Genomic DNA, 27,710 nt, shown 5'->3' on the forward strand with positions numbered 1-27,710 from the left:
TGAATGACAGCATTATGGCGCGTAAGAAAGCCCCTACCGAGGATAACGTCATGAGAGCACGAAGAAATAATAAACTCAATGGTGTACAGGATGTCCTCAATGACCACACATGCCGTTGCTGTGTTAAGGGAGAACCCTGAAAGTGCATTGTAACTTTTCGAAGTGAGTGACAGAGTTTTGCGTCCATAACAGAGATGGTGGCTCTAGTGTGCGCAAGAGCAAATGCACATCTCCTTTCTTTCTTCGTCCTTTTTTACCTTTCTTTCCACACTTCAGTGCTCCCCGCTGCAGAAATTTTACACCATGAACTTCCACAACTCACCCACATCGCCATTCTTATCCATAATTATGGCAGAATTATGCATCACTAGTTATCTCCACAGTTGTAATAATTTTTCCTTTTGTCTTTCAAGTCATCAAATGTCCTTGTCACATTATACTTGGCAAACACACCAAATTTTCGAGTGAGACTGGGGGCACTCTACAGCATTCACAATGTGTCTGCAGATAGGTCTTTTCACTCTTATTGTTGCATGCGCTTAGCCTCTGCAGGCCTTAAAATAGATGAGAGTCAGTTTCATCATCACAGCACTTCTTCCTTTTTGGCTTTGTGGGACGTCTGTCTCTAGCTCTAAAAATATTATCAGCCAGTGTCACAAGTTTCCTTGAGGTATTTGGCAACCAACGGCAGCATGCTCTGTAACCTCGGAGAACACCAACGTCACCGGAAGTAAAATAAGGGCAGCGGTGACAATGAAAAATGAGCACAGGCTCCTGTCCAGATTTGTGAGCTTTCTCGCATGCTTTGAGCAGTAGTATCTGTTCTAAGTGGGCATTACTGCATGCACTCACACTAGGTCCTACCATTTGAAGGCTACAATGCTGTGCACGGACATTCTGGAGGAACAAACAGATACTTACACAGGGTTCAGTGAACCACGACTCTTGAGTATTGGCATTCTTGTAGCAGTCCGGGCACACCTCAATGTCTTCCATCTCCTGCTTGCACACCTTCATCAACACCTTGGCACTCATGGAAAGCTTGTGGTTATCTGGAAAAGTTGTGTACGAGTCCATGGTGATGTACTCAAAAGGGCAATGGGCCACTACGCCCTCAGATCACCCCCCTGACTCCCTTTCAGAGCTCAGTGGAAAAGGTCCTGGCTGGTATCCTTCATCTTCTATTGATATAGCATACTTTTAATAGTCTATGCCATTATTCTTATTCTTCATGCTATTATGATCGAGTGATTGATAGGGTTTGTTGCCCCAAGCAACATGCAGGCTATTAGAGGTGTCACATCGGGGTTGCAATAGGTCTTGACTAATTGATGTTCTTGTGTGCCTAAATCTAAGCACATGATTTTTGCATTCTGCCCAAACTGGAATGTGGCCGCAGTGACTGAAAATCGAACTCGTGATCTTAAGCTCACCAGCAGGATGCTATAGCTTCTAAGCCACAGCAACAGATAAAAGAAAATGTGCCAAGAACACAAGTCTGAAACAACTGTATGTTCTTATAGCTTGGAAATTTAGGCACCTCGTGGAGAAAATGGGACACAGAAAGGAGAGTGCACAGGACAGAGTGCTGAGCTGATATTCATTGTTTCTTCCAGCAGAATGCATGTGCCATCAAACAGAAAATGAGAAATTCAAAGGTTCAGAAAGGAAGAACACGCTAATTGTTCCTGTGCACCATGCATCTTTAATTGACAGGTGTCAGTAAAAGGAAGGAGAGTCCTTTTGTTTTCACACATGCTCTTGAGACAAAGGAACAACACAGTAGTGAAAACAATCACAAGGGAATTTATTACACCTTTGATACACTAATGCCTGCTAGCCGAATTGCTATCCACAGAACATGCCGATGGGCCTGCATCGAATCTAGGAAGTCCGACTTACCACGACTGGATAGCAAGTGAATAAGTTTGCCCCATGCTGGACACTAACGCCTGGTTGTTTACATGTACAATCATACGAACGGTTGCGCGATTGAATGATCATGTTTGTCCACTCCAGCGTTCTACTCGTAGGACTCACGAGATGGTTTTGCAGAAGCATGGATTGGCGCACGCGCGAAATGTCTGCGCTGCTTGCCAACCCCAAGCTAAAGAGGTCCAGCCTTCTCCCTTCTGCGACCAACTAACCCCGCCATAAGGTGGCATTAGCAGTGCAACATTTGCGCCATCTCTCATACTACTCTGCAACCATACTGACCGCCGCCATAAAGCCACGCAGTGAATCTAGATTACAGAAGATGGGAGCCATGTGGGAAAAACAATATACCAGGGGACGCATGAGTGTCGCTCATCCCCACAGTACAAAGATACTGAAGATGTGCCAATGCAGCTGTCACAACCCTTGGAAACAGCAGGGAAACTAGCAAAAACTATTCCCATTTCTGTTCTCAATCATAAGCAAACATAAAAAGAAGAAAGAAAAAGAAGTACAATAAAGTTTCTGCAACTTACATCCATTAAATATAATACAGTTGTGATAAATCCATCGGGCGTCACTGAGGAATGCCTCAGTACAGCCATAGTGCTTCCACCTCACATTCTGCAAGTGAATAAGCACGACACTTACAAAAAAACATCCTTGAATAAAAAGAAAATTGCTGCCACTTACTGTAGCAGTTGCACTCACCTTTTCAAGTATACTGAGGTCGAAAGGGTGACTAACATACTTGGTGTATGATGTGTAAGTCTTCGTGCAGACAGGCTTTAAGAAAGCTTCATGCTGTAACAGTAACCACACATAGTTAAACTGCTTAAAACACAAAAAAACACTGCTTGCAATATGAGGTTAGGTTTGCAGTTTTTTACACATTCATACACTAACTGATGCACCATATTTCCAGTGCCACATCATGTGAGGATGGGCCACTTTTCAAGCCTTTGGTGCTTAGAAGAGGTTCTCCATTTCGACGTTGTCTGCTTAACATAATTTTTTTCCCCCAGGAACAAACTCTCGTTACTGCAATGCCAAGCTGTTTCAAAGAAACTGTCTGCAAGTTTGAACTTCTTAGGATCGGCATTATGCATCATATCATACCTTTAAAGCCTCTAAAGCCCTCCGAAATATTCAGAGTGGTTAAATTACAGTCACTCATTTATTGCACTATGTAGTCTTCCCCGCTGATTTTGTTACTAAGACAACAGCAAACTCTTGACATCGACAATGCTTAATGTGAAAACTAAGGATTATTGAGTGATTAATATATATATATATATATATATATATATATATATATATATATATATATATATATATATATATATATGTACAAATGTGTAAGTGCTTTAGTTCTTGTTGTTCTATGTGCAAACGTACGTTGTGATCAAACCCTCTCTTTAATGTTTGGTTAGCAAGTGAGTAAACACAAAACACTAGGGAGAGTGCCCCTATCTTTACAGATGCTGTGGCACATACATGAAGCAAGCCAAATACACACTACGTGGGCGCTGTAGGTATGTGTACAACTTTGTCCAACATGAAAGGGAACACCTCATTTGTGTTTGAATCATGATTCCTGCAAACATGCAAGTCAGAACGTCACTCACTGCTATTTGTTATGTTGTTCAACTGTTGAAGAATTCTGCTAATGGAACTTTTCCTTGTTACAATTATGCACAAGGAAAATTAGTGGATTTGAATGCAAATCCAGTGTTCCCTTTCATATAGGATGCCAGTGCACAGCCTGGAACAAAAGTTTACAATCTTATCATTTTGCTCAAAAGGCTACCTACCCTTTCCTTAACTTCTTGAAATAGCACATTTGGTGCTTATCGTGATGCATCAACGAGTGCCATGGCTATTTTGAGAGCAAAGGTATTTTTCCCCCTACACTGGCACAATGAACAAACAGCAACTAATTTTTATCCCGTCTGAAGGTCACCATGCTGAATTAATTTCTTTGTTCTCGAAATTGCCTTTCCGACAAATTACTTCATCTGCACTGAATCTATCTCACCAAAAAAACAACCTGCCTCACTTATTATCCCCATTATCTGCAAACTTGCTCAATAAATTTTGGTTAGCTCACATTTGGCTGGCCAAGTTATTCTGCACACTTATGAAGCACTGGCTATATGAATCTGTTCAAAATGGTAAAGTGTTTAAAGGACAAAGAAACCAAAAAGTGATCTTTGAATGAGTGTTTTTCCTAACATGCACTAATTTGCATTGTGTATTGGGCCTGGCGTCAATAAGCACACGCTTCCACTTGCAGTCACATGTGTTCCATAGTTGAGCAAAAAAACATGATAGGAAACAAAATGATGTATTCTGCAAAAAAGCAAGCAATAACACTTTTTTAGCAGCCCAAGTTAACATCTGCCATATACTTCGTCATTCTCTTTGGGATCTTTGTCATTACTGACCGTGTGCTGCTTGAGCCTCTGTATGGCAAACTGAAGGAGACTGCAGAACTCGTCCACTGTGAGTAGTGAGAGGGAGGCAGAGCGCGTGTCCACATTCTCGGCAGCCATGACACGCACACACTCGGGGCAGACCCACTCAGTGAGGCTCTTGACCTTGAGGTTGACGCAGGAAGCATGGTAGCTACGTGGGCACGTGTCACACCACAGTGACGATGGTTCCCGGTGGCAGATCCAGCAGAAGCGGTCCCCACCTTCCTGGCATGGGGTCAGTCAAGGATGACATCATCAAATCTTAATAAATGTGTACTAAGTTGAACTGGGACAAATATGCATCATCTTTCCTGACAGCAAAATGTCAAGTTTTTTTTCAGTGACTCAGATATTTTTTAAAGGCCTTCTGCAATTCGAACGCTATCCTCTATGGTCACAAAATATACCCTTAACTGCATGGTGTGTCACATATGATACATGACAACTTTTGCTTATAAAATCGTAACTATGTTTCTTTAGAAAACTGAGGCCATCTAAGGGAAGGCTTGTTAATTTTACCACATTCATGCAGTAAGGGGTAAATAACTGATTGGATATTCATGTCAAGTTGCCAGGTGAGCTGTGAGGCACAACTTAGTGGTGGGCACTACGCTCCATTTCCTACCCAAGAGGCAACACTGTGAAGCTTAGAGACACTTACTTCCCTGCTTCATTTGTGAGCAAGAAATAGTGCATTATGTATGAATCAAAAATATAGGTAAGCATCATGTAAATTAATGTAAAATTGTCTCATAATTTTATGTCGCAAAATATGACACAAGTATTTGATTGAAGGTGTATTTCTGAATCTATTTAGTACCACCAAACAAGTAGCACATTTCTGTGGCCAGGCATCACTTTGGCTTGCGACCAAAGCGGTGGTACATTGTATACTGAAAGCACAAGGTTGCACAAATGATATGTGATTTGACGTAGCCTCTCGCCTAGAAGTTGTAGCTGTAATATACGAGTTAGTTATTCTACACGAAGCATCACAGATCAAAAACAAATTGCACTGCAATATGCACAGACTGAGATTTCTATGACTGCACTACTGGAGCAGCTTTTACAGCGTTGCCTGCTAAGTATGAAACAAAGTGTAGGCTAATCCTGTGCGTATCAGGTTATTGGCCTCGTCTAAGTATGAAGCTTTTTAAATATTTATATTCTGGGCCCTTACAGAATGCAGGCACGGCAGCCAGGAATTTAAACTGTGCCTCTGTGCTCAAAAGCATAACATCACAGCCACTGGTTGAGCTACTGCCCTGAATACCGAATGAGTTCTACGGAACATGAAAAGCATTATGGAAAAAAGGGAAAGAAAATCAACTACAAAATGAGCCAGCTTGGTTAGTTGTCGAATTTCTGCAGTTGAAACACTGTGATTCCACCAGGTACCAAAAAATTTCAAGATTTGAGAATTGTTTATCTGTTACAAAAACAGAAGTGCAGGTAGTATATTATACAGGTGAGGATTCTAGTCAAAGAACACAACAAAGAATAAATACATTAGAAGCAGCGTAACAGGTATTATTGGACATAAATGAACAATAACATCCATCTGGGCAGCAATAAGAATTCAAAAACATAGATAGTAATATAGTAGGTAAAAACACAAGTAACAAAAGTTAACATATAACAGTACAATTACTACACATATTAGATTATACAACTGAAGATAAATAAATATGGCGGAATTTATCGTAAAATAAATGCTCCAAGTGATGATTTAGAAGATGCAGATGATGATGATTTTAGAGAGTTCAGTAAATTATACCACTGTTTAATTGCTGTGTATGCTGAATACCTTTTACTTATTCAGCACATTCAAAATCCAGCCATCCGCACCATGGCTTGGTTTTGATGCATGCTGAAATCACTCTTAAATATTACTTTGAAGCAATTGTACTTCATTTATTATGCAGATCAGAAGTCAAGGCTGGGAGATGTTATGCTTGTTTGAACAAGAAATTATTAGTTACTGAAGAAAAAAAAAAAGAAAACAATGTGAAGCTGCTATGAAAGTCACAATGCAAGTGTTTTTTCGAGCCCAAAATTAACTGGGGGTGGGCAAATATTCAAATATGAATTGAATATTACACACTAACTATTCTTATTCTAAATGGAACTATTTGGTATTTTTGGATATTAAAAACTAACCAAAATATTTTGCAACAGCTGAATGTTAAAGTCTGGTTACTGTTCTAAATCTGCTAAACAAAGTACTGCAAATCATTAGAAGTGCAATGATGACGAAACTTTTTGAAGCAATGCAGGAATAAAATAAGTCATATAGACTTTGATTTTGCTTTTGCAGTGGAAGCCTGCGTGGCAACTTGTGACTTGCATGTAGAGAGTCAATTAGTGTTTCTTGCAGTCTAGTCCTGAAGCAGTTTTATCTTTTACAGTGTAACCTGTTATGTTCTTGCAATCAGCAATTTTACATATGTCTACACAGGCAAGTCCTTCAGCACCTTTTCTTTTTTTTCCCCACAACTTCTTACATTTTTCAGGCAACCAATTCTGAAGCTTTTTTGAAAAGCTATTCATACAGTAGCCATTCTTTATCGGAAAGCTTGTTTGCAAACAGGCTCTAAAGTTGTCGAGAAGCTATTTGTTCAGTTTCGAGACAATTAGTGATCTTGCATTAAAAGCTCATAATTTGTCCCAATAGTTCACTGTCGCTTTTGAATTAGTCAGTAGAGGTTTGGTAGAGCAAAATAAAAATATCCCTGCAGTACATATATGCACCTGCATTTGACTATTTGATATTCGTTTCAATATTCTGTACTTACTATTCGTATTCAAAAAAAGTTTATATTCATCCACCTCTACTATTACCTTGTCCACTGTAAACTGTGCCCAGCATTCCAGTAAGAAGTGAAACTTATTCTTCACCCGCATTGTACACTTGCTCCTAAATGCCCATAACAATCAGTGGCAATAACTGATTGATTTATACATACATTTATGGGTTTAATGTTACAAAGGAATGCCAGGGCTATGAGGTGCCATAGTGGAGAGCTCTGGATAAATTTTTATCACCTGGAGTTCTCTGATGTGCACCTAAATGGAAGGACACAAGTGTTCTTGTATTTCACCTCCACTGAAATGCGGCTGAAATCACATCCATGTCATTAACCAGGTTATCGAGAAATCCGCAGAGTACAATAAGCCTCTCTATATGGGTTTCATAGATTACGAAAAAGTATTTGATTCAGCAGAGATACCAGCAGTCATAGAGGCATTGCGCAAGCAAGGAGTACAGACCGCTTACGTAAATACCGTGGAAAATATATACAGAGATTCCACAGCCACCTTAATTCTACACAAGCAGGAGGATACCTATAAAGAAAGGGGTCAGACAAAGAGACACAATCTATCCAATGCTATTCACTTCAGAAGTATTTAAGCTATTAAACTGGGAAGGCTTAGGAGTAAAGATGGACGGCGAATACCTCAACAACCTTTGGTTTGCCGATGACATTGTTCTATTCAGGAACAATACAGACGAGTTAGAACAAATGATTGAGGACCTTAAGAGGGAGAGTGTAGGAGTGGGGCTGAAGATTAATATGGAGAAGAAAAAGATAATGATAAATAACCTGGCAAAGGAACAAGAGTTCAAGATCGCAAGTCAGCCTATAGAGTATGTGGAGGAGTACGTTTACCTAGGTCAACTAATCACAGGGAACCCTGACCATGAGAAGGAAATTCACAGAATAATAAAAATGGTTGGATCGCATATGGTAGACATCGTGAGCTCCTGACTGGGAGCTTACCGTTATCATTGAAAAGGAAAGTATACAATCGGTGCATTTTACCGGTGCTTACATACGGCGCAGAGACTTGGAGGCTGACAAAGAAACTTGAGAACAAGTTAAGGACTGTGCAAAGAGCGAAGGAACGAAGAAAGCTAGGCATAACTTTAAGAGACAGAAAGAGAGTGGTTTGGATCGGAGAGCAAACGGGTACAGACGATATTCTAATAGACATTAAGAGAAAAAAATGGAGCTGGGCAGGTCATGTAATGCGCAGACTAGATAACCGTTGGACCGCTAGGGTGACAGAACGGATACCAAGAGAAGGGAAGAGCAGTAGAGGATGGCATAAGACTAGATGGTGCAACGAAATTGGGAAATTTGCGGGTGCTAGTTAGAACCGGTTGGCGCAGGAGAGAGGTAATTGGAGATCTTCTTGAGGCCTTCTTCCTGCAGAGGCCTTCAGGCCTTCCTGCAGAGGCCTTCTTCCTGCAGCGGACATGAATAGGCTAATGATGATGATGATGAAATGCGGCTGCCACAGAAGGGAGCCAAACCTGTGACCTCATGCTCGTGCAGCCTGTGGCATGAAACACCGCATGTACTTTCATGTCTATGAAGCTACAAGTCGTCTTTGGTGAGTTGTTTTATGTCGCAGGTACAACACCCATGAATGACATCTAAAGGCACTTTGTTAGACAAGCTATCATCTGAGTGTAGTACAGTGGTTAACCGTGCAAATGACGAAATGTGAGCATGACGACGTTAAGAATAGTATTCCGAGCACAGATTTTCCTGAACTTTTGTGGTTCCAGGACAATGCTGGCTAAGCGTTTGCTGTGCGATATTCACATGTCTAAGAGACTCATGCAAACGACAGTTCATACCTTTGCAGGCTTTGGCTTCTTGACATCAGGACCACTCGCTGTCGGAGCTACTCTCTTTTTGCCTGGAATGACAAAACCTGTAGCAATTACTGTCACAGGAGCACTGCTGAACATAAAACTTGGGAAACGTGACAAAATAAGAGAATGCACTTTTTCAAGATTACTGCTCTGTTTCACAGTGAAGTATACGATTTGACATTTTAATAGATGAACAATGTTCACACATGCGCTGGTATAAGGCAAGCCGTCTCTAAAACGCACAAATGATCAAACAACAGATTTATCGCTGTTTAAGCTCTCGAAAAGCGACACAAACATAAAGGCAGCTTGCGCTAGGCATAGTCGGAGAAGAAATAATGAAAAACTTCTACCAAAGCAAAATACCTTTGAGGCGAGCCTGGTCTTCGGAACTCATCTTGCATTACTGAAAGAGCAGAGCATATGATGGAAATAATGAAGTTTGCGTAATGAAGGGGCATGAAAAAAAAAACAAAAAAAAAGAAGCTGACTCAGAAAATGCGCGATCGCTACGTTCGAACACACGTGCAACCTACAAGCGCGTGCGCCTCATCAGGAGCCGAGAACGTGCATAGTGTGGCTCTTCGTACAGCGCACTGAATGTAAACACGAACGTAATGGTTGCGCGAGCACAAAAAAAAAAAAAAATAAACGGAATGCGAGACACTTAAAGAGTCTCCTCAAATTGTGCCAACAAGAAACAAATGTGTAACTTGCACAAGTGTTCGAGTTCACGCCGCGGTGGAGGGTCCCGGTAGTGTTATCACACCGTGCAATTACACGAGAGCATGTTCACAGTATCCTAATCAGGCGACAGGACGGCATCGGGCCAGCGAAAAGATGACCGCGCACACATGGACACTAACCAGTCTCGATCGGTGCACGGTCGGCGGATGTTGATCACTGGCACACCCCATTATTTAGCTCCTTCGTTCACATGAGAGACGTTCACAGATTCGATTCCAGGTAAACGCAATTGTGCATCGTTGATAATTACTCAATTCCTCACAAAAACACTTGCATGCTGCTGAAAACAAAACTTCCCACAAAGCGAGCTAACAACGCACTAGGTGGCGCGAGCTGTGAAAAAGTTCTTGCACGCAAGTGTAAATAAAAATCGCACATGTGGTGCGTGCGAATTAGAAATAGCGGTTTATTCTAACAATAAAATGATGGCTGGACGTTTATGCTTACGCACTGTAGACATCATCACCGAGCAATCTTATTCAAAGCAATGCTGCACTATCTAAGCTGTTTTAATGTACTTGAGAGTGAAATAAAGAAAATATTGATTCAGAGTGTTTATATTTTTGTGTTTGTTAACAAGTAAAAAAAACATTTTCTTCATTGCACGATTTTAAGTAGTTTCGGTTTCGTTACGGGCACAGCCGTGACATTTGGCAGGTTGCGTGCGTGGGTTCGCGTCAAGTTCAAGAACGTCGTTTAAAATTACGGACATTTTTTTTACCTTGACTTCGTGCAGGCTTGAGTGTAGTGTCGGGCAGAGGCAATGACGTCGTGTGCTGCACGCGGCTCGCTGGGCTGTAGCCAATCAGGGCAGACAGCGCGTCGTCTTTTCCCAATTCCATTCCTCCATGTTTCCAAGCATGTTTCCAAGCGACATGAAGGAAGGAAAGCTTAGGAGAGGCCACGGTGTAGGAAAGGCCCCGGCTCCCATACATCGGCAGGTCGTGACACCGGCCAGCTGGCACGGACCATTGCACGGACGTATTGGAGAAAGTGTGGCAAACGTCACGTGCTGTTTTTCGCAAAAGACCAGTGGGACTGGTACCCCAAACGTCAACGTTGCCATAGTAACCACGCTCCTGAAGCTCTCGCTGCTGCTCTAGGCCTCTGAAAAGTGTGGTAGGTTTTTTCGGCCCGTACGTGTCTTTCTCGATGCAGATTCTGGTCGCGAGACATTCTGACTTTGGAGCGTGGTGTGTAAGCTTGAAAGTTATTGTGTTTTGGGTCTGTGAGTATGAGTTGTCAGTCAGCAACAGACACAAATTATCATGGCGTGGGTCTTCGTTGTCGTCAACGGGTCACGGAAAAGCACAGAAGCGCGTCTGATTCATTAAAAATGTTACACAAGTTTCGTAGGCTCTGTTATGACGTGCGTCGGCAGCACACACTACCGGCGGCTCGTAGCAATACATGTTCAAAGCTCCCGCCTATCTGCTCCGGTGGGCTGATTGGAGGTGCAGTGGCAAATGGCACACCAACATGGCTGCATTTACGGCTTCAAAAACGTGGTGTCAAGGCCTTTCCTATTGTATTTCCGTCCTCCATGTCTGGGATGCACAAGTTGGCTACTAGCTAGTTTTATACAGCTTGAACCGGCTAGAAACAGCTACAGCTATGCAAGCTATGGCTTAGACATCTTCAATATGGCTAGCACTTGATGTCTCCAAGCCATACGCTTCTAGTCATTGTGAAGACAATTACTTAGAAAAAGTGTCGAAATTTCGAGAGCATTGCCCCGGAGGATCCAGGGAAGCCTCAACAAATTCGGGGGGGGGGGGGGGGGGTACAAGCTGGGGTGTAGTAGTGAGAAGGAGGTCAAGAATGTTAGCAGAATATTGTGTAGATCGTGTAGGCTGAAGGACAAGTTTATTAAAATTAAAATCCACGCAGAGGTTAATGAAGAGAGAGCACTCAGATGAGCCGTCAGATAAGGGAGGAAAGTCATGTCAGTTAATTGCCGGAAAACTAACATTGCCGTGAAGGAAAAGTGGACTTGAAGGGAGCCGGACAATTAACTCATTTAGTAGATCATGTAAACCGGAACTAAATGACATGGGCGAACTAGGCGGCCTATAGCACGCACGAAAATAAAATCACGGTATCCGAGAGTGACACGCGTAAACACGATTTCCAAATTTGTAGCAATATCCAAAAACACAACTCAAGCCATCACGTACGCGGCTATCAGCACCCCGCCAACAGTACACGAGATGCGTTCACAATAAAAAAGTTCAAAACACTTTCACATTCAAAGATTTTGTAAGCTGCAATATCACTCGAGAGGCAAGTTTCAGTCAAGATAACAATGTCAGACAGATCATCACGTTCATGCATTTGTTGAAGGAGCAACTTCAGATCGCAAGCTTTTTTTAGGTTTGTTATCAGCAATCTTTTCTTTTGCCCATCTGCAGCTTGAATGTAGTTCTGGTTTTCAGGCCATGACGAGAGCTGTGTAATTTCGTTACCGACTCCATATGCGGTTGCGATACTATATTGATTACTATGCACTCTAGTTAAACATATGATCACGTAAATGACACTCACAGGCTGCGACTATAGAGACAAAAAGTAAGCGAAAAAAAAAAAAAAGTCCCGCGAAAGTCACATCACCACCGTTCGTTGATCTTCCAAAACGGGAGAAAAAAAAAACTGCTAATGGCCCCACATTTAGCTCATGGAAGTGTGTCCACTCCACTCTTACACATGAAAGCAATGCAAACAACACCAACTGCATGCAGCAAACAAGTGCGGTCACCGAAGATAACGGTCGCCTGCAGCTGAGGTCTAGTTTGTACAATGCTGACAGTAAAGAGCAGAAGATTTTGGTGCTGTTTCAAGGAAGCCACAATAAAGGGAGTAAAACAAGATCATCAGCAGCTCACAAGCATACATGTGCAACATTTCAAGAAAATTGAACATTTAAAGTGGTTCGAAAATATGACAGCCACTGCGTGCTATATTGAATGCAAAAAATTATCACTTTTAAACTAAATGGGTAAATGAAACTTACAATTTCAATGTTCCTGCGTGAAATATCGAAAGCGTATCTGCAAATCATGGTGAACTTTAAATTACTTTTGCTTGTATTGTTTTGGTTGAATGAGTATAATTTATTCAAAAAAATTCTTTAAGTAAGATAACTTAACCGTCAGTTGGCCTTTATTCTGTTTTTACTGAATGGGTTCTGCGCAGCGCTATCCCACGTGACTATCAAGACAGCTGTGTCACTTGCAGTGTTGTCACAGTGTAGTGTGTAGTAAATATAGTCTGCATCTTTTTCCATCTTTAAGGCGATAGCCTTTCTAGGCTCATGGTGAAGTTTGTGTCAGCAGGCGTGACCGCCGGAGTGTCCGCCGAAGCGTCATCACGCCATACGAAGACAGATTAAAGAATGCAAAATGATTGATAGTGACAGTTAGTGAATGATAACGTTATAATAGAGATTGGTAGAGGTTAATAATTACTAGTTATGACTAATAATGACCGCTAATGACTTGTAAAGACTACTAATGACTCCGAAATTACCAATATGTCTAACGACGGCTTGTAATGACCACAATTGATTAGACATGACTAGAAATGTCTAGTAATGAGTAGCAATGACTAAAATGACTACTAACTACTTGCAATGACTATTGATGACTACGAAATGACCAATATGTCTAACGGCGTCTTGTAATCACCGCAATTGGTTACAAATGACTAAAAACGCTTACTAGTGAGCAGTAACGACCAATAATGACTGAAATGACTTGTAATGACTAGTAATTACTACGAAACGACTAATATGTCTAATGACAACTCGTAACGACTACAACTGATTAGAAATTACTAAAAATTCTTAGTAATGACCAGTAATGGCTAATAATGACTGAAATGGCCAATATGTCTAACGACTAATTGTAACGACTACAATTGATTAGAAATGACTAACATACTTAGTAATTACCAATAATGACTTATAATGACTGAAATGACTTGTAATGACTACTGATGACTGTGATATGACCAACATGTCTAACGACGACTTGTAATGACCATAATTGATTACAAATGAATAAAAATGCTTAGTAGGGGGCAGTTTTACTAAAATAAAGAAGAGAAAGAGAAGAGGCAACGAGAAAGAGGCGAATGATAAGAGGAGGAAGGGTAGGCTTCCGCCGTTCACCTCTTAAGAGAGATCTTCAGAGACCCTGTAATGTTTTGTTGTTTCGAGCGTATGAATCTTTTTTCTTTCAGAGCACCTGTCTTCACTTGGCGGTCACATTTGAAATTCTGTGCAAGCTATGACTGTTCATATGACATTCTATCTTTCTCACTGCAAGAGGAAAACTTTGGATGAAGGGATTCATAGCTGTCATGGAATGCGAGCTTAAAGTAATGTGCGGTAAATTTGGCTGCAGAGAGAAAGCAATGACAATAAATTTGAGACAAGAAACACGGCTAAAACAAGATCCATTTTGTCTGTTGAATAGTGAGCTATCACATTTAAACTGTTTCCTTTAAATAAGCCAGTGCAGCTTGTGGGGATGCGCGACTCTCGCGCGTCCCGTGATATGTTTTGCCGCATAGCGCGTCTCCTGTAATCCGGCTTCGCCGCGTGGCCTGGCGCCCGCGGCGCTCGGAGTGGTTGAGGCGCAGTACGAGAGATGGCGCGAGTGTTGCGCTGCTAACACCGCCGACAGGCGGGGTTACTTGGGCGCCGAAAGAGAAGGCGCTTGCGCTCTTTGGTTCGGGACAGCAAGCAGTGCGGACGTGCCGTGCCGCGCGTGCGCCCATCCATGCTTCTGCGAGACCGTCTCGCGTGGCCGCCTTCGAACGCTCCACCGTTGGCGTGACCGTAAACGCGAGCGACCAGGCGTTGGGATCCAGCATGGGGCGAACATATTCGCTCGCTATCCGGTCGCGGTGAGTCGGACTTCTAGATTTGTCGTGCATCCATCGGCATGTTTTGTGGATAGCAACTCGCAGGCATTGATCTATGAAAGGTGCAATAAATGCCCTTGTGATTGTTTGCACTACTGTGTTGTCGTTCCTTTGTCCCAAGAGCACGGAGGAGAACCCCACAAGTTTGACTGTTGATAGACAATGCGCTACATTTTGCTGTTCTAGCTTTAAGTAGTCGTTTGTGTTACCTGAATCAGCTGATCAATGTTTTCTGAATTTCAGAGGTGGCTAAGAACGACCCAGCATGAGCTAATTAATATGCTGTCACACTTTATCAAAACATTGGCAGACTGACTGACCACACTGCTGCTTGAGCATCATCTGTGCCTTAAAGATAAATGTCACATATTTTATAAGCTTGATTACGCAGAATTCTTACTGTGTTTTCTGGCATATATGAAAGTGAGCTATGCTCGCATTTATTGGTGGGCGACCTCTACCTTATTAATTCAGTTATAAATATAAGTATGAACTCTATTTTGCCAAACTGCAAAGTTTAAACGCTGTCAGCATCAGGACAGGGAGTTTTATGTCGTGTTGTTTGTCAGTAAGGAAAATGGCCTCTACCATTTAAAATTTACAATATCCAATGTGAATTCGACATCAAATTAAACAATGGTGGTAACATTGTGTGTCATTGTTTGTGCTGACGAGAAAGGACTTAGTTTTTTTACGAGTACACCACAAAAATTTTGTCTCGTTTTTATACCAAGAATGGACAGCTGTCAATTCAGTAACTATGCTATAGAGCCTCAAGTACTTGCTTAATGATACAGACATATGAATATATTACCTTCTAGTGTTACAGCTAAAACACGCGCGAAGTGTAGTGTGGCTCTGGACGTGAAACAAGCCTATTCATGTCACCAATACTCGATGTGGCGGTCTCATGGTACCCGACACAACTGATGCATGCACATATACTGTGACCATACTGCCAAAACAGATATAATTAAACACTCTACAGGATAACAGGAAAGAGAGCCCTCCTACATTTAAAAAAGCGCGCAACTGGAAGGGTCTTCACTGATTCTTTAGCGGTTATTCAGGAACTCAAGAAGGTTGATAAGCTGATGGAAATCTGCGAGTCAATACACACTATGAATAGTAAAACAGCTACTTGCGTCAAGGTACACTAAATTCAAGGCCATTCAGCAAACCCTCACAACATTGCTGCTGACCAGCAGGCACACTGCCCTCCTAATCCTGATCGTCCGCCTATTCCCCTCCCACCTCAACCCCTTAACTCGCTCTGAGCCCGTAAAAATTTTCTCCGGCAGGACACACGCGCTCTTATCCCACCGTGTATCTGCTCCCTCCCCCTTCACCTTACTAGGGCGAAGGAAGTTGTGCTTAGGAGGCTTCGGGCTGGGGTAGCCCTTACACCGGCTGTTATCTCAAGGTGGAACTGGTCGCATTTACCACTGGGTGCTACGTGTCCATACTGCTCCGTTCCTGTGAAGGAAGCAGATACATACCACCTAATATGGACATGTACTGGTTTAAAATCGGAACGCTGCCGTCTCCTACTGCAAGCCGGCCTCCGCTACAGTGTGGCAACCAGCTATGACCACTGGTTACATGACAACAGATTCCACAAAACACTACTTCAATTCATACACAACACAGGCCTCACAGCACACATATAATACACATATACGCACCAAGAATTATGCCTTAAGGGCAAGTCTTTATCGCAATAAAAAAAAAAAAGCTGGAAGGGTCAATTTGACGGCTTTTAGTAAAAACGTCATATCACTGTCAACTACTACACTGAGCGAACTATTTTGTGCTTGACCTGTTGGTGACATTGTATGAATTCCAACTATGGTTTCAGCGGTGTGAACAGTCTGCTGCTTCACGTATAAAATAGTGCTGCACTTGGAGTACATTTTAGACTAGCTACATAAAAAGCGGTGTAACAATTATTTGTGCTCCTCAAGGAATTGAGGCTCCATGTCATAATTGTGGGGTTGGCAACTGCCTAAAAAAGCATAAAACTGAGGCACAAACTTTTTGTGTCAGTACTCCAATGTGTAAATTTCTCACAGATAATTAATTGATTTTAAAAGAGAGTAATAATTTTGATGCGCAGTTTGTTTTACGCTGTGAAAATATTGGCCATCTGAGAGCCAAGTTTCCTGCAAAAGAATAATGTCTGAAGAAAATTGTGAACAAAGATAAATTAAATCTGTAGCTGCAGAAATAATGGAACGGTAGTTTCATGTAATACCTTTAAATAACCTATGATGAATTAATGCCTACTTTAGAAACTACTTGCCCGAAAATGCTCTCGTTCAAAACATCTGTCTTAGAAAAGCTGCCTTTACCGTACTTTGTGGGTTTTTATTGAGGTACAGAGCTGGAAGAATTAGGATTAGCATTTGTCTCGGAAAGACTATCTTTAACAAACATTTGGTTTTTGAGTGTGAGACAGAGATCAATGAATTATTATTAGGTGATCTTGTGGCTTTCAGCTTCGGAAGATCCATTTCTACATCCTAGTTGTTTTCCGACACTGATCCGGAGAAGCATCCATTGTCGGTCTGCTGAGTTGAAGTCGATGGCCTTACATCTTTAGCGTTTTCTACAATAACTGGCAAAGGATCGATCAGCTGCTCAGCGTTCGTTATAAGGGGATGAGTAGCAATCTGCCAGCTAGCAATAGAAGTAAGGGATACAACAGATAAAGGGCTCCTTAATAACGTTGATGTCGAAAATTTCTTATACAGTGGCAGTTGTGTAATAGTCTTGAACGAGAGCTACCATCTTTGCTTTCATTGTGATCAGGAGACCCACATAAGCCAAAAACATGGGGTTTTCATTTAGTGCACTTAACCTCTTGGCTAGTGTTTGTTTTATTTCACTTAAGTCTACAACGAACATGCAGCCGCCAGAACTTATGAGAATGACGCCGTGAAATCTGAGTTACAGGCGTTTGGTGAACTATAGAAAGTGGCCTCGGCTTGTTTCTTCCTCTCCTTATCTCTCCCCTCGAGCAGTCTCTTGTCGCTGTCGTGCGTGGACACTACGTCACTACCGATGCCATGTTCACGCTTTCTTTTAAGGCGTTAGCATATTTAGGGTGCTTTCCGAGGGCTGTGTATTGTAGGGGTTGAAGGACGGACGTCGGGATGAAAACCCAAAACTTGGGAGGGATTTATTCTACATTATTTACAAGGAGGTGAGCGTCAATTAACAGTCGTACAGACATTACGGGCCGGCAGCAACTCGGACGCTGCGGCCCGCGGCAAGAAGTTCGAGAGAGGTGAATCAGGGAATCAGGGAATGTCCCAGAATGCTCAGGTCTCTCTGGAAGGCTTCTTATAAACCCTTCGAGCACTGTAAGTCACGTCATGTTTGACCAATGGGAGAGTCCGCTCCGATGACGCCACTTTCAGCCAATGGTAGGCGCCCGTGTCGCGGTGTCACACCTGGCGGCTCTCTGTGGTCTTGCCTCGCAGACTGGCAATGCACTTCTAACGAGGAGAAGGGGAGGGCTGCTCATGCTCCATTGTCGGATGCCCACCTGCTAATCCCGGCGGCGCACGAACTTGTTGGCACGTGAACTTGTTGCCTTAAACTTGTTTGCTCGGCCGCTCCTCTGGAATGCGCTTTCCTGCTTCTGCATTCCTCAATTAGCTGTGCTGCAATCCGATGTGGTCTGGGGAACTCGAAGTAATCGCAGGAAACAGCTCCATATCTAACAGCTCGTCCTCGCCCCGGTTGTTCTGAATGGCCGGTGAACTCAATTCGCTGGCCATGAGGAACGCTGAAAGAAGCTGCAGGGTACTGAGGTCGAGCCTCGTTTGACAACCCTCGGGATCCTGGGCCCTGGAGAACATACGTCAAACAAACCAAACAACACAGCGCTGCACCACGCGTAAGCGCAGGCTCTTCACCCCTGACTCGCCAGGCTATTACTGAGTCAAAATCAACCCTGATCTTTTAGTTCCCCAATTTTGACAAAGCAGTTCCAACCACCCTTCCAAACAGCTATCCATTTCTCCTCGATTGCCCACAAGACCAGACTATTATTGTTGTTGCAAAACAAAAGGGTCGTTGACGATGCAAACAACAAATGAAAACAGCCGACCATAACTTAAGTGGCCTAACTACACGAACAGCATGCTTCCAATCTATCGCAGTGGCGTACTTATCGCACGTATTGGTGCCACTGAACAATCTGGTCAACCTCACAAGTACGTAATCACAAGCGCACTAGCCTTGTGGTCACTAAACAGAACGCGTACTTGCGTTGTAGGCAAACTTTTCATTTACGCTTACTCACGTTTCTTCCCTGAAGGTCCTACAGGACACGTGACGTAAACGAACAATTAAACTTGCGGGATTTACACACTCCGCAGAACTCTTAAAATAATGCGTCTTACAGTAACTCGTTCCACGCATACTTATCAGAGAAGTCAGAATACGGCTGCCCTCAACACACACGAGCAAGCCAGTCATAAATCTGCTTCCTTCCGTCCACACAGGACACGCGCTAATGGAACTAAGAACGCTTCTCAGTGCAAATCATGCACTTACTGAAAACCTACGCGCTTAACCTTGCAAAATTCAAAAACACTTAAGAAAGAAGGTTAAATAACACACACGCGCGTTACGATAGGCCTCTCAACGATAACCTTGACCCTCAGGTTACTCACACACACACAAAAAAGCCTATCTACTTATTAATGAGCATCTCGCGAGACTACATGTTTACTCAAAACGCATCTTTCAAATCTCGAGCTTCTCAAACGAAAACAAACAAAGCTCAAACCTTACACAGTGAAAGGAATCCTAGTCTCAAATCGCGAAAACTTTCCGATGCTCAAAAATAAAACAAAATAACATTTCGCTTCTACGGAAGCTCTCTTGGCTTCCCGTTCCCGATTGCTTACGACTGACTCATACTTTGAGTCGAACCCGTGGTGGTCGAAGTTTCAAAGCTATTCTGGCCGCCGAGAGACAACAAAAGGGCTGACTCACTATCAGCTCCCCCAAGACGTTACGGTCTCCTGCCAATTTGCGTCCTGGCGCCCCGCTTTCAACACGAACTCGATTGACCGCGTCGCTACTCCCCACCTGGTCTCGTCCTGCCACCTTGCGTTTCCTCGAACTGCACGCTGAGCTGTGAAAAGAACTACGGAACGACGAGGAGTTCTGCCTCGTGCCCTTTGTCCGCGTCCGTGCAGAACATGCTTCGCGGTCCCCTTTTGACCTGTGGCTCGAATGTTCTGGATGCGTCAACATCGTCCTAGACGACCGCACCTTCTTCCTCGCGCCCTGCCCTTTTGAGTTTCTCGCCATTTTTGGCGGCGCTACATCAATTACCGACTTTCGGTCTTTACCGCGCTTCTTTTTACGGCGCTTTCTCTTTGCACTCGCTTTCATGTCGCCTCGTGCCTCGTGCTGGCCGGTACACATTTCGTCTGCCCGGATCGGTCTCTTACCCGCACAGTCTGAGTGATTCTCACTTAAATCTACTCTCACTTTGCCTCGACTGGCGGACAGCCCAACCGACTCTGGCACAATGCAGCAGGCTTTACTCGAGTAAGACAACTCGCACTCTTGCGAACTGCCCTCTACTACATTGCCCAGCTCACGCTGTGAATCGGCACACAGCCCGTCGGTATCGATCGCTGTCTCACGCGCACAGTCGGAATGATTAACAACGGAATCATCCCTATCTAGGCTATCTAGACTGGCGGAGAGCCGCACCGATCCCTGAACAATGCAGTTGTTCACTCGTGGACTACGGAGCTCGCCATCCCGAGAACTACTCTCAACTGCATCGCTCAGCTCGCACCTCATTTCTGCACGCAGATCTGGCCTGACATGGGTGCTCGCGTCTGTCGGGTCAGCAGTACCCTTTTCTTCGCTAGCAACCTCGCTAACATTACCAGCGACGCACACACGCGGTGACTGTGCCAATTTGTTCGCAGCTGGCCTAGCTGTCTCCACAGTCATCTGTTGGCACAGCACCTCGTCGCTCTCACTGCGGCGTTTAACGGCCTCTGTTGCCACTAAGGCATCGTTAGCAGCTAGCCTTTTCCCTTCACTTATCAATCTGCAGCCAGTCTCACAGGCACTACTCTTTTCGTCGGCTTCTGGCGAAAATCTGCTAGATGCTTCCTCATTCTTTCGCTCTGGAATTCCTACAGAATTCTCAGACAGCCGTTGTCTCTGTGCCAATAACTGATCACAATGCTGTATCTCTTTGATCAGTGCTGCCTTCTCTCTCTCATACTTTTCCTCTCGCTCACGTTTGCGTTCATTCTCACGTCCGTGACGCTCACACCTAAGAGTAAGTTCTTGAAGCTCATGCTTCCGTTCATTCTCGCGTTCTTCACGCTGACGCTCACTCTTAAGTTCACGACGCTCTCGCAAACGTACATGACGCTCTCGCTCCCGTGGCTCCTGTATCACCTCCCAAGCAAGCTCAATGCTTTCATCATCATTGCCACTATCCTGAATCGCCTTTATGATAGCTGGCGTTTCCATCCGTTCGTCCGCCTCAACTCCCAAATCGTCGCACACCAACAACAAGTCTAACCTCGTCAACCTTCTAAGATCCATGGCAGCTGCCCCGACAGGTGGTTAAAACTGTTTTCCTTAATTAATTTGTGCAAACACACAATGCAACAAACTCCCGATTCCCAGAGCTATCAAAATGAACACACAACCTTTGAGTCTGGCGAATCATAAGGAAAAAAACCACGCGCTCACTTACGGTTGCAGCACCCTGCCATCCGGTTCATTCGTCCGCTGTTACCGGTTCCTCCGGACTCCCTGGGTCGAAGGCTCGCTCCTTCTTCGATATACTCCCAGTTTCTTCGGACCTCTTTCGACGAAGGCTCTCTCTTCTTCGCTCTTCCCGGTTCCTTACGATCTCTCTCGACGAAGGTTGATCTGTAGCGCTGCCACCAGCTGATGCATTCGGAGGCGATCCTACCGCTGCCAACCAGATGTAGGGGTTGAAGGACGGACGTCGGGATGAAAACCCAAAACTTGGGAGGGATTTATTCTACATTATTTACAAGGAGGTGAGCGTCAATTAACAGTCGTACAGACATTACGGGCCGGCAGCAACTCGGACGCTGCGGCCCGCGGCAAGAAGTTCGAGAGAGGTGAATCAGGGAATCAGGGAATGTCCCAGAATGCTCAGGTCTCTCTGGAAGGCTTCTTATAAACCCTTCGAGCACTGTAAGTCACGTCATGTTTGACCAATGGGAGAGTCCGCTCCGATGACGCCACTTTCAGCCAATGGTAGGCGCCCGTGTCGCGGTGTCACACCTGGCGGCTCTCTGTGGTCTTGCCTCGCAGACTGGCAATGCACTTCTAACGAGGAGAAGGGGAGGGCTGCTCATGCTCCATTGTCGGATGCCCACCTGCTAATCCCGGCGGCGCACGAACTTGTTGGCACGTGAACTTGTTGCCTTAAACTTGTTTGCTCGGCCGCTCCTCTGGAATGCGCTTTCCTGCTTCTGCATTCCTCAATTAGCTGTGCTGCAATCCGATGTGGTCTGGGGAACTCGAAGTAATCGCAGGAAACAGCTCCATATCTAACAGTATGTATGTATGTATGTATGTATGTATGTATGTATGTATGTATGTATGTATGTATGTATGTATGTATGTATGTATGTATGTATGTATGTATGCATGTATGCATGTATGCATGTATGCATGTATGTATGTATGTATGTATGTATGTATGTATGTATGTATGTATGTATGTATGTATGTATGTATGTATGTATGTATGTATGTATGTATGTATGTGTTCTCCCGTCTACCTGAGTCACTGTATGGGTAGTCTGAGGTCGAATTGGTACCGCATCGAGCTGCTCTGCTGAGGTAAAGTGGTTCGAAACCAACCATTGGGCCAACTTGTGTCACATACCAGGTGTGTGCCGTTCTTCAATGAACACCTTTCACGCCAACTTGGATAACTATAGGTACGTGCCGCTCTACAATGACGGAAAAGATCCGTTAATTTCTCCGATGCTGAGCGGAATCAAGACCACGTTGAAACGGTACCTTGTGGACAGCAACCCGACGCATTAGCAGGCTGCGCCACAAATTCACTGGGCTTGTGCCGCTTTTCGATGAGCGCCTTTACGCCAACTCTTTAGCGAGCTGAGTAATGAATACACTGGCTATGCGCCACTCTTGAATGAACCTCGCCAACTTGTGTCACTGAGTATGCCACACGCGAGGAAACATTTCTTAGCGTTTGCAGGCACCGGTGGGCCACGCTTCCCATCTCGGATGACACGCGCGGACTTCTCAGCACTGCCACTAGATGGCTCATATCATAAGAAGCCAACAAGCACTAACACCAAGGAGAACATAGGGGAAATTACTTGTGCTTAATAAATGAAATAAAGGAACGATAAATTATTGGAAATGAATATGGATGAAAAAGCAACTTGCCGTAGGTGGGGAACGATCCCACAACCTTCGCATTTCGCGTGAGATGCCCTACCAGTTGAGCTTCTGCGGCGTCGTTTTCTCATCCACTTTCTTCGGTATTCATGTTTCCTAGTGGAACCCTGGGAGTGTTAGCCAGCACCAGCACTCACAGACCTTGGCGGCGGATGTGGAACATCCTTTCTGCCGCAGGCGTCACGAGAACGTGAACTCTTTGGGTGAAGGCAACAGGTCAATAAACCCACAAATGCTACCTGAAGGCATCAAGACGGCTCAGTGTGCCCAAAAGGATCCGCAAGAGGGAGTCCGGTGCTGCCATCCCTGCTTATATTACTTGATTAGCTCTGACCGAAACATGCCTGGATATAGTGTAGTTGCGAAGTGTATCTCTCTTTTTGTCACGTGCGATCTGGCGATACCATCGCGAGTACCGAATGCATGTCAACTGTCTGTAATGTTCAATTTCCTGTCATTTAACGTATCATCAATTTCGCCGGTGTTATCGCTATTTTTACGTTGTCTTTCTTGTACGCAATGCTATCTCATGTAGAGCGTGTTTATAAGGAAATCAAAAGGCACGTACTTGTTACTTTAAGAAAGGCTGGTCCACCAGCCGAAACGTTGTAAAATACACTTTGGAAATCCAACGGACGTCGTACTCTCTTCTTCATTATACTACTAGGGCCAGCGTGATCTTCTTTGCCACGACTGTGTGTGTGTGTGTGTGTGTGTGTGTGTGTGTGTGTGTGTGTGTGTGTGTGTGTGTAAGAGAGAGAGAGAGAGAGAGAGAGAGAGAGAGGACGCCTAACCTTCAGGACGCTTAACCTTCGCCTTTAAGAGTGGAATGCGTTAGCATTCAAAGATCCCTGACTGCTTCTCACGCTTCCTGACAACTGTAGCTTATGCAGCTAATGTTTACTGGGAAACGCTGGCGGCGATCGCTACGCACGAGGGCGAGCTTTCTGGTAGAAACGGTGCCTCTTGCGTAGGCCGATCCCGGAAACAGTGCACAGCTGCGCGAAAAAAATACATGAGCTGTCTTTCTCAAATTTCTCAAAACCACTTTGTCAAGAATGTTAGACAAGGTAGGAGCAACTTTTGTGATAGTATTGTGTGGCAATATAACTCATGTAGAAGCGCGCGGTATATACATATACCTAAATATACACGGCAATTTTTGCACACGGGACGCTATTGTGAAGTCGGGGGTCCCTGTGGCTACGAAGGTTCCATGAATGGGGCCGTGCCAGGTGCCGGGAGGAATAAAGGTTCCGAGCGACGTTTCAGAGATAAGAAAAAGGTTTATAAACAAAAGTACATGATCAAGTTTTACAAACACGGCTCCAACTATCGGAGCACACTACATGCTAGAGTGTTTGCATGTCCGAGCCTCCTCTTCTCAGCAGTCAAAATCAGCTCTTTATGCTGTTTATTTCCCTCTTCCACTTGTCGAGGGAATTCGCTGGCCAATCACAAACGCCGAACCGTTCACATTCTACCCCGGCCCCAACGTCCCACCTTTCTGCAGTGCTCCCACTTTTTTTCCGAACCCCCACTTGTCTCCAACGTCCTACCGCTTTGCCAGCTCTCTTGAATCCAACGTTGCATAATACCAGGTAACCACGTGACAAACGGTGAACCCGTCGTTGACGTCCTTTCCACGGGAGTCCTTTATAATGACGCTGTCATCGATTAGTGGCGTCTTCGTGACGGTCAATCTGTCAGGATCGGGAGCGTGGCCTTCGCGGTAGTCGGAGGGTGACGTTGTTGTCTTGAAATTAGCTGTCATCTGGGAGTTGGAAAAGCCGACAATCTGGAACATGACTGCTTGTCCGTAAGACTCAGGTGACCCTGTTTGAGTCACCTTGAGTGAATGGTGAGGCGTGATCAGCACCCGTTACAGGTGCGTCACACCGGTGAAGCATCCTTTATTCCGAGGGATCGCCGGGCACAAGAACGCCGGCGCAGACGCCGGACGCCAACACCTGATTTTCTGCGACACTAAGATCGCGTTAAAACATACCAGAGATACTGCGTAACCGTCTACAGAATAACCACTGCTATATATTACTGCCAACTCAAACGCAAAACGGTCGTTGTGGGGAAACCGCTCACTGGCAAGCATTAAGAAGCTTTTTACTGGCAAGCATTGTGGTCTATGCATGAGTCCGCTCATGCTGAAGCGTTATGGAACTTTCGCAAGTACCAGTAATTATAAAGAACTGATTGACGTGACATTTATGACTATTCTCCCTCCTTTTCTTTGTTAAATGGAGGTCCTGACCTCGACGTCCTAGAAAAATGCTGACAAAGCCTCAGAGCGCCCTAACTAATTCACTATAATGACTAAAGTCCTCCCCATAAAAATTCTCGGTCTACAACTCCATAACATGGGCAGTTGCGAACAATGCGCAACGTATATGAAGGTATCTACCTACTCGATGATTGACCTGTTAAGGCTCGTCTCACAGGGACGTGGGGGTGCTCGTTCGGAGATTTCAAAATGTCTTGAGATCAGGCCGAAAGAAGATACATTTATCTTTTCTCTTTGGCTGTTTTCCTGCCTCACTACTAATAAAACCTCGTAGGAACACGCGTCAAGCTCGCAAGGTTGATAGCCCAAAACTGTACCGTGAACGCACGAGATTCAAAAGTAGTCTGTACAGCCCATGCTCCCCTCAAACCCGCCATCTCTGCTGTCAGAGCTGCAAGCCATTTATGACGCCTTCCAAGCAGCGTTCAGAAAATGAAACCCTATCTCAAGTCACCATCTATAGAAATTCGACCCTGGCTGTACGGCAGCTCACACAGACAAAACACGCCATCAAAATCTTTCAGCAGGGCCACGCGCTGCGAAACGACTTCATGGGCACAATGTTGATCGACTAGGTTCAAGATCGCGGCTCTGCACAAGGCAACACTGCTGGCCATGAGGCGACTAAGCAGGCAGCTCAGTCTGAGAAGTTACAGAATCACGTCCTCCCCATGAACTCCCTAGCGACATTTCTGGCCGTGAAGAAACAGAATTCTGGTTGCAGGGCGCGTTGCTCGGTTCCCCCTGGCTTGCTCCGGCTTCAGGAACTGATGCTGCACGGCACATTCGGACTGAGAGCGCTGTCACTCCGGCAGTCTTCGCATCCTGGAGATGATGATGAAAAACTTTATTTATCCCTCTTTAAAGGGAAGGGGGCAATAAAATAGAGGGTGGGGGGTGGAACTACTTGCAGTAGGCCTCCTTTATCCTCTCAGCCCACTCCAGGATGGCCTCCTGAAGATCGGGCCTGGAGCTGCGCAAGGCAGCCTCCCACTGCTCCTCACTAGATATTAATTGCTTGAGGAAAGGGGGAAAGGGGTACTTAGCGCACCCCCACATGATGTGGTTTAAGTCTGCTTTCAGAGAGACACAGAATTTACAAGAGGGAGAAAGGTAAATGGCGGGATGAATGCGGTGGAGGAAGTAAGGGGACGGAAAGGTGCGAGTCTGCAGCTGTCGCCACAGAACTTCCCACCTACGCGGGGATTTGCCCATGAGTGGCGGAAAGGGTAATCGGTCTAATTGGTAGTGTGTGCAGATGTCGTAGTGAGTAATAAGTCGATCCCACGCTGTAAACGGCGCCTCCTTCGTGGCGAGGTCCTGGAGAAGGAGACCGCTGCTGAGTCGCTCAAACCTTTTTGAGGGGCTTTACTCTCGCTCATTATTCGCTGCTTTTGTATGTTATTCGTATCGTAGTGCTCGTGCAATTACGTCAGCCTTGTTTTCTTTAGCGTCAGCACTTGGTTTACCGTTGGTTGCTTTGACCAAGACGCTATGAGGGCAGATTCCGGATATAGTGCAGTATGTGCATGATGCATTGCAATTTTTGTCTGTGTTGGCGATAATTACATCCGTGCCGTTAACTTTATCTACTCTACGACATCTTCTCGCTTCTTGGGCGCACCGCCGAAGTCACCTTCCAGACACCATTGCCTCGTGCCAGCCCTGTTTAGTCCAAGCGAACTAGCTCACTTTATCAAAAATGCGCCGGACTGGTGGCTTTGCCACATTATATTTATATCTGCGGCGGTGCACCCTTTACAGAGGTATAGTACACTGTGGTTAATTTGCGACTATGTTGGAGCTATTTACGCCTGTGCTGTTAATTTTTACCTACTCTATGACTAATTCTCGCTTGTCTCATTTAGGCCTACATTTTGATACCCAATGCGACTCGCTATGACGCTCTGGGGGGGGGGGAGGTGAAAGATCCATTTACTTTCTAGAAGTGGTTACAAAATACCTAGATATACCAAAACCATGTGAAGTCAGCTAAGACATTGTCTTCAACAATTTCAGATGAAAGCCCCCGCTTGTTGCTCGAGAATATAAATCAGGCGCATATATGTCTCTACGTCAGGCGCATTGTGTGCAACATATGTGACTTTCCTAAGCCTACCCATGTAGAACACACTAAACTGCATTGGAAGTGCGCTGTGTAACAAAAGAGAAATAAAGACAGAAAAAA

At 44.5% G+C, this 27,710-nt stretch overlaps 1 protein-coding gene across 7 annotated transcripts in view; it reads right to left on the reverse strand.

Moving 5' to 3' along the window:
- LOC135905928 (MYND-type zinc finger-containing chromatin reader ZMYND8-like) overlaps nucleotides 1-10,235 on the reverse strand; it is a 51,773-nt gene extending 41,538 nt beyond the window's left edge. The window contains exons 1-7 of one of the 7 annotated variants that reach the window (XM_065437054.2): nucleotides 9,945-10,229; nucleotides 9,445-9,484; nucleotides 9,061-9,137; nucleotides 4,383-4,637; nucleotides 2,647-2,739; nucleotides 2,472-2,559; nucleotides 922-1,052 (exon numbers count right to left, since the gene is read on the reverse strand). In XM_065437054.2, the coding sequence (XP_065293126.1) occupies nucleotides 922-1,052; nucleotides 2,472-2,559; nucleotides 2,647-2,739; nucleotides 4,383-4,637; nucleotides 9,061-9,137; nucleotides 9,445-9,475 (675 nt within the window). In that variant the 5' untranslated portion in view covers nucleotides 9,476-9,484; nucleotides 9,945-10,229. Of the gene's footprint in view, nucleotides 1-921; nucleotides 1,053-2,471; nucleotides 2,560-2,646; nucleotides 2,740-4,382; nucleotides 4,638-9,060; nucleotides 9,138-9,444; nucleotides 9,485-9,795; nucleotides 9,918-9,944 lie in introns of those variants that run through there. The other 6 variants (XM_065437049.1, XM_065437047.1, XM_065437050.2 and 3 more) reach the window with 6 other exon arrangements.
- Nucleotides 10,236-27,710: the final 17,475 nt, after the last annotated feature.

The sequence above is a fragment of the Dermacentor albipictus genome, chromosome 5, assembly GCF_038994185.2.
Source record: "Dermacentor albipictus isolate Rhodes 1998 colony chromosome 5, USDA_Dalb.pri_finalv2, whole genome shotgun sequence".
Classification (NCBI taxonomy): domain Eukaryota; kingdom Metazoa; phylum Arthropoda; class Arachnida; order Ixodida; family Ixodidae; genus Dermacentor; species Dermacentor albipictus.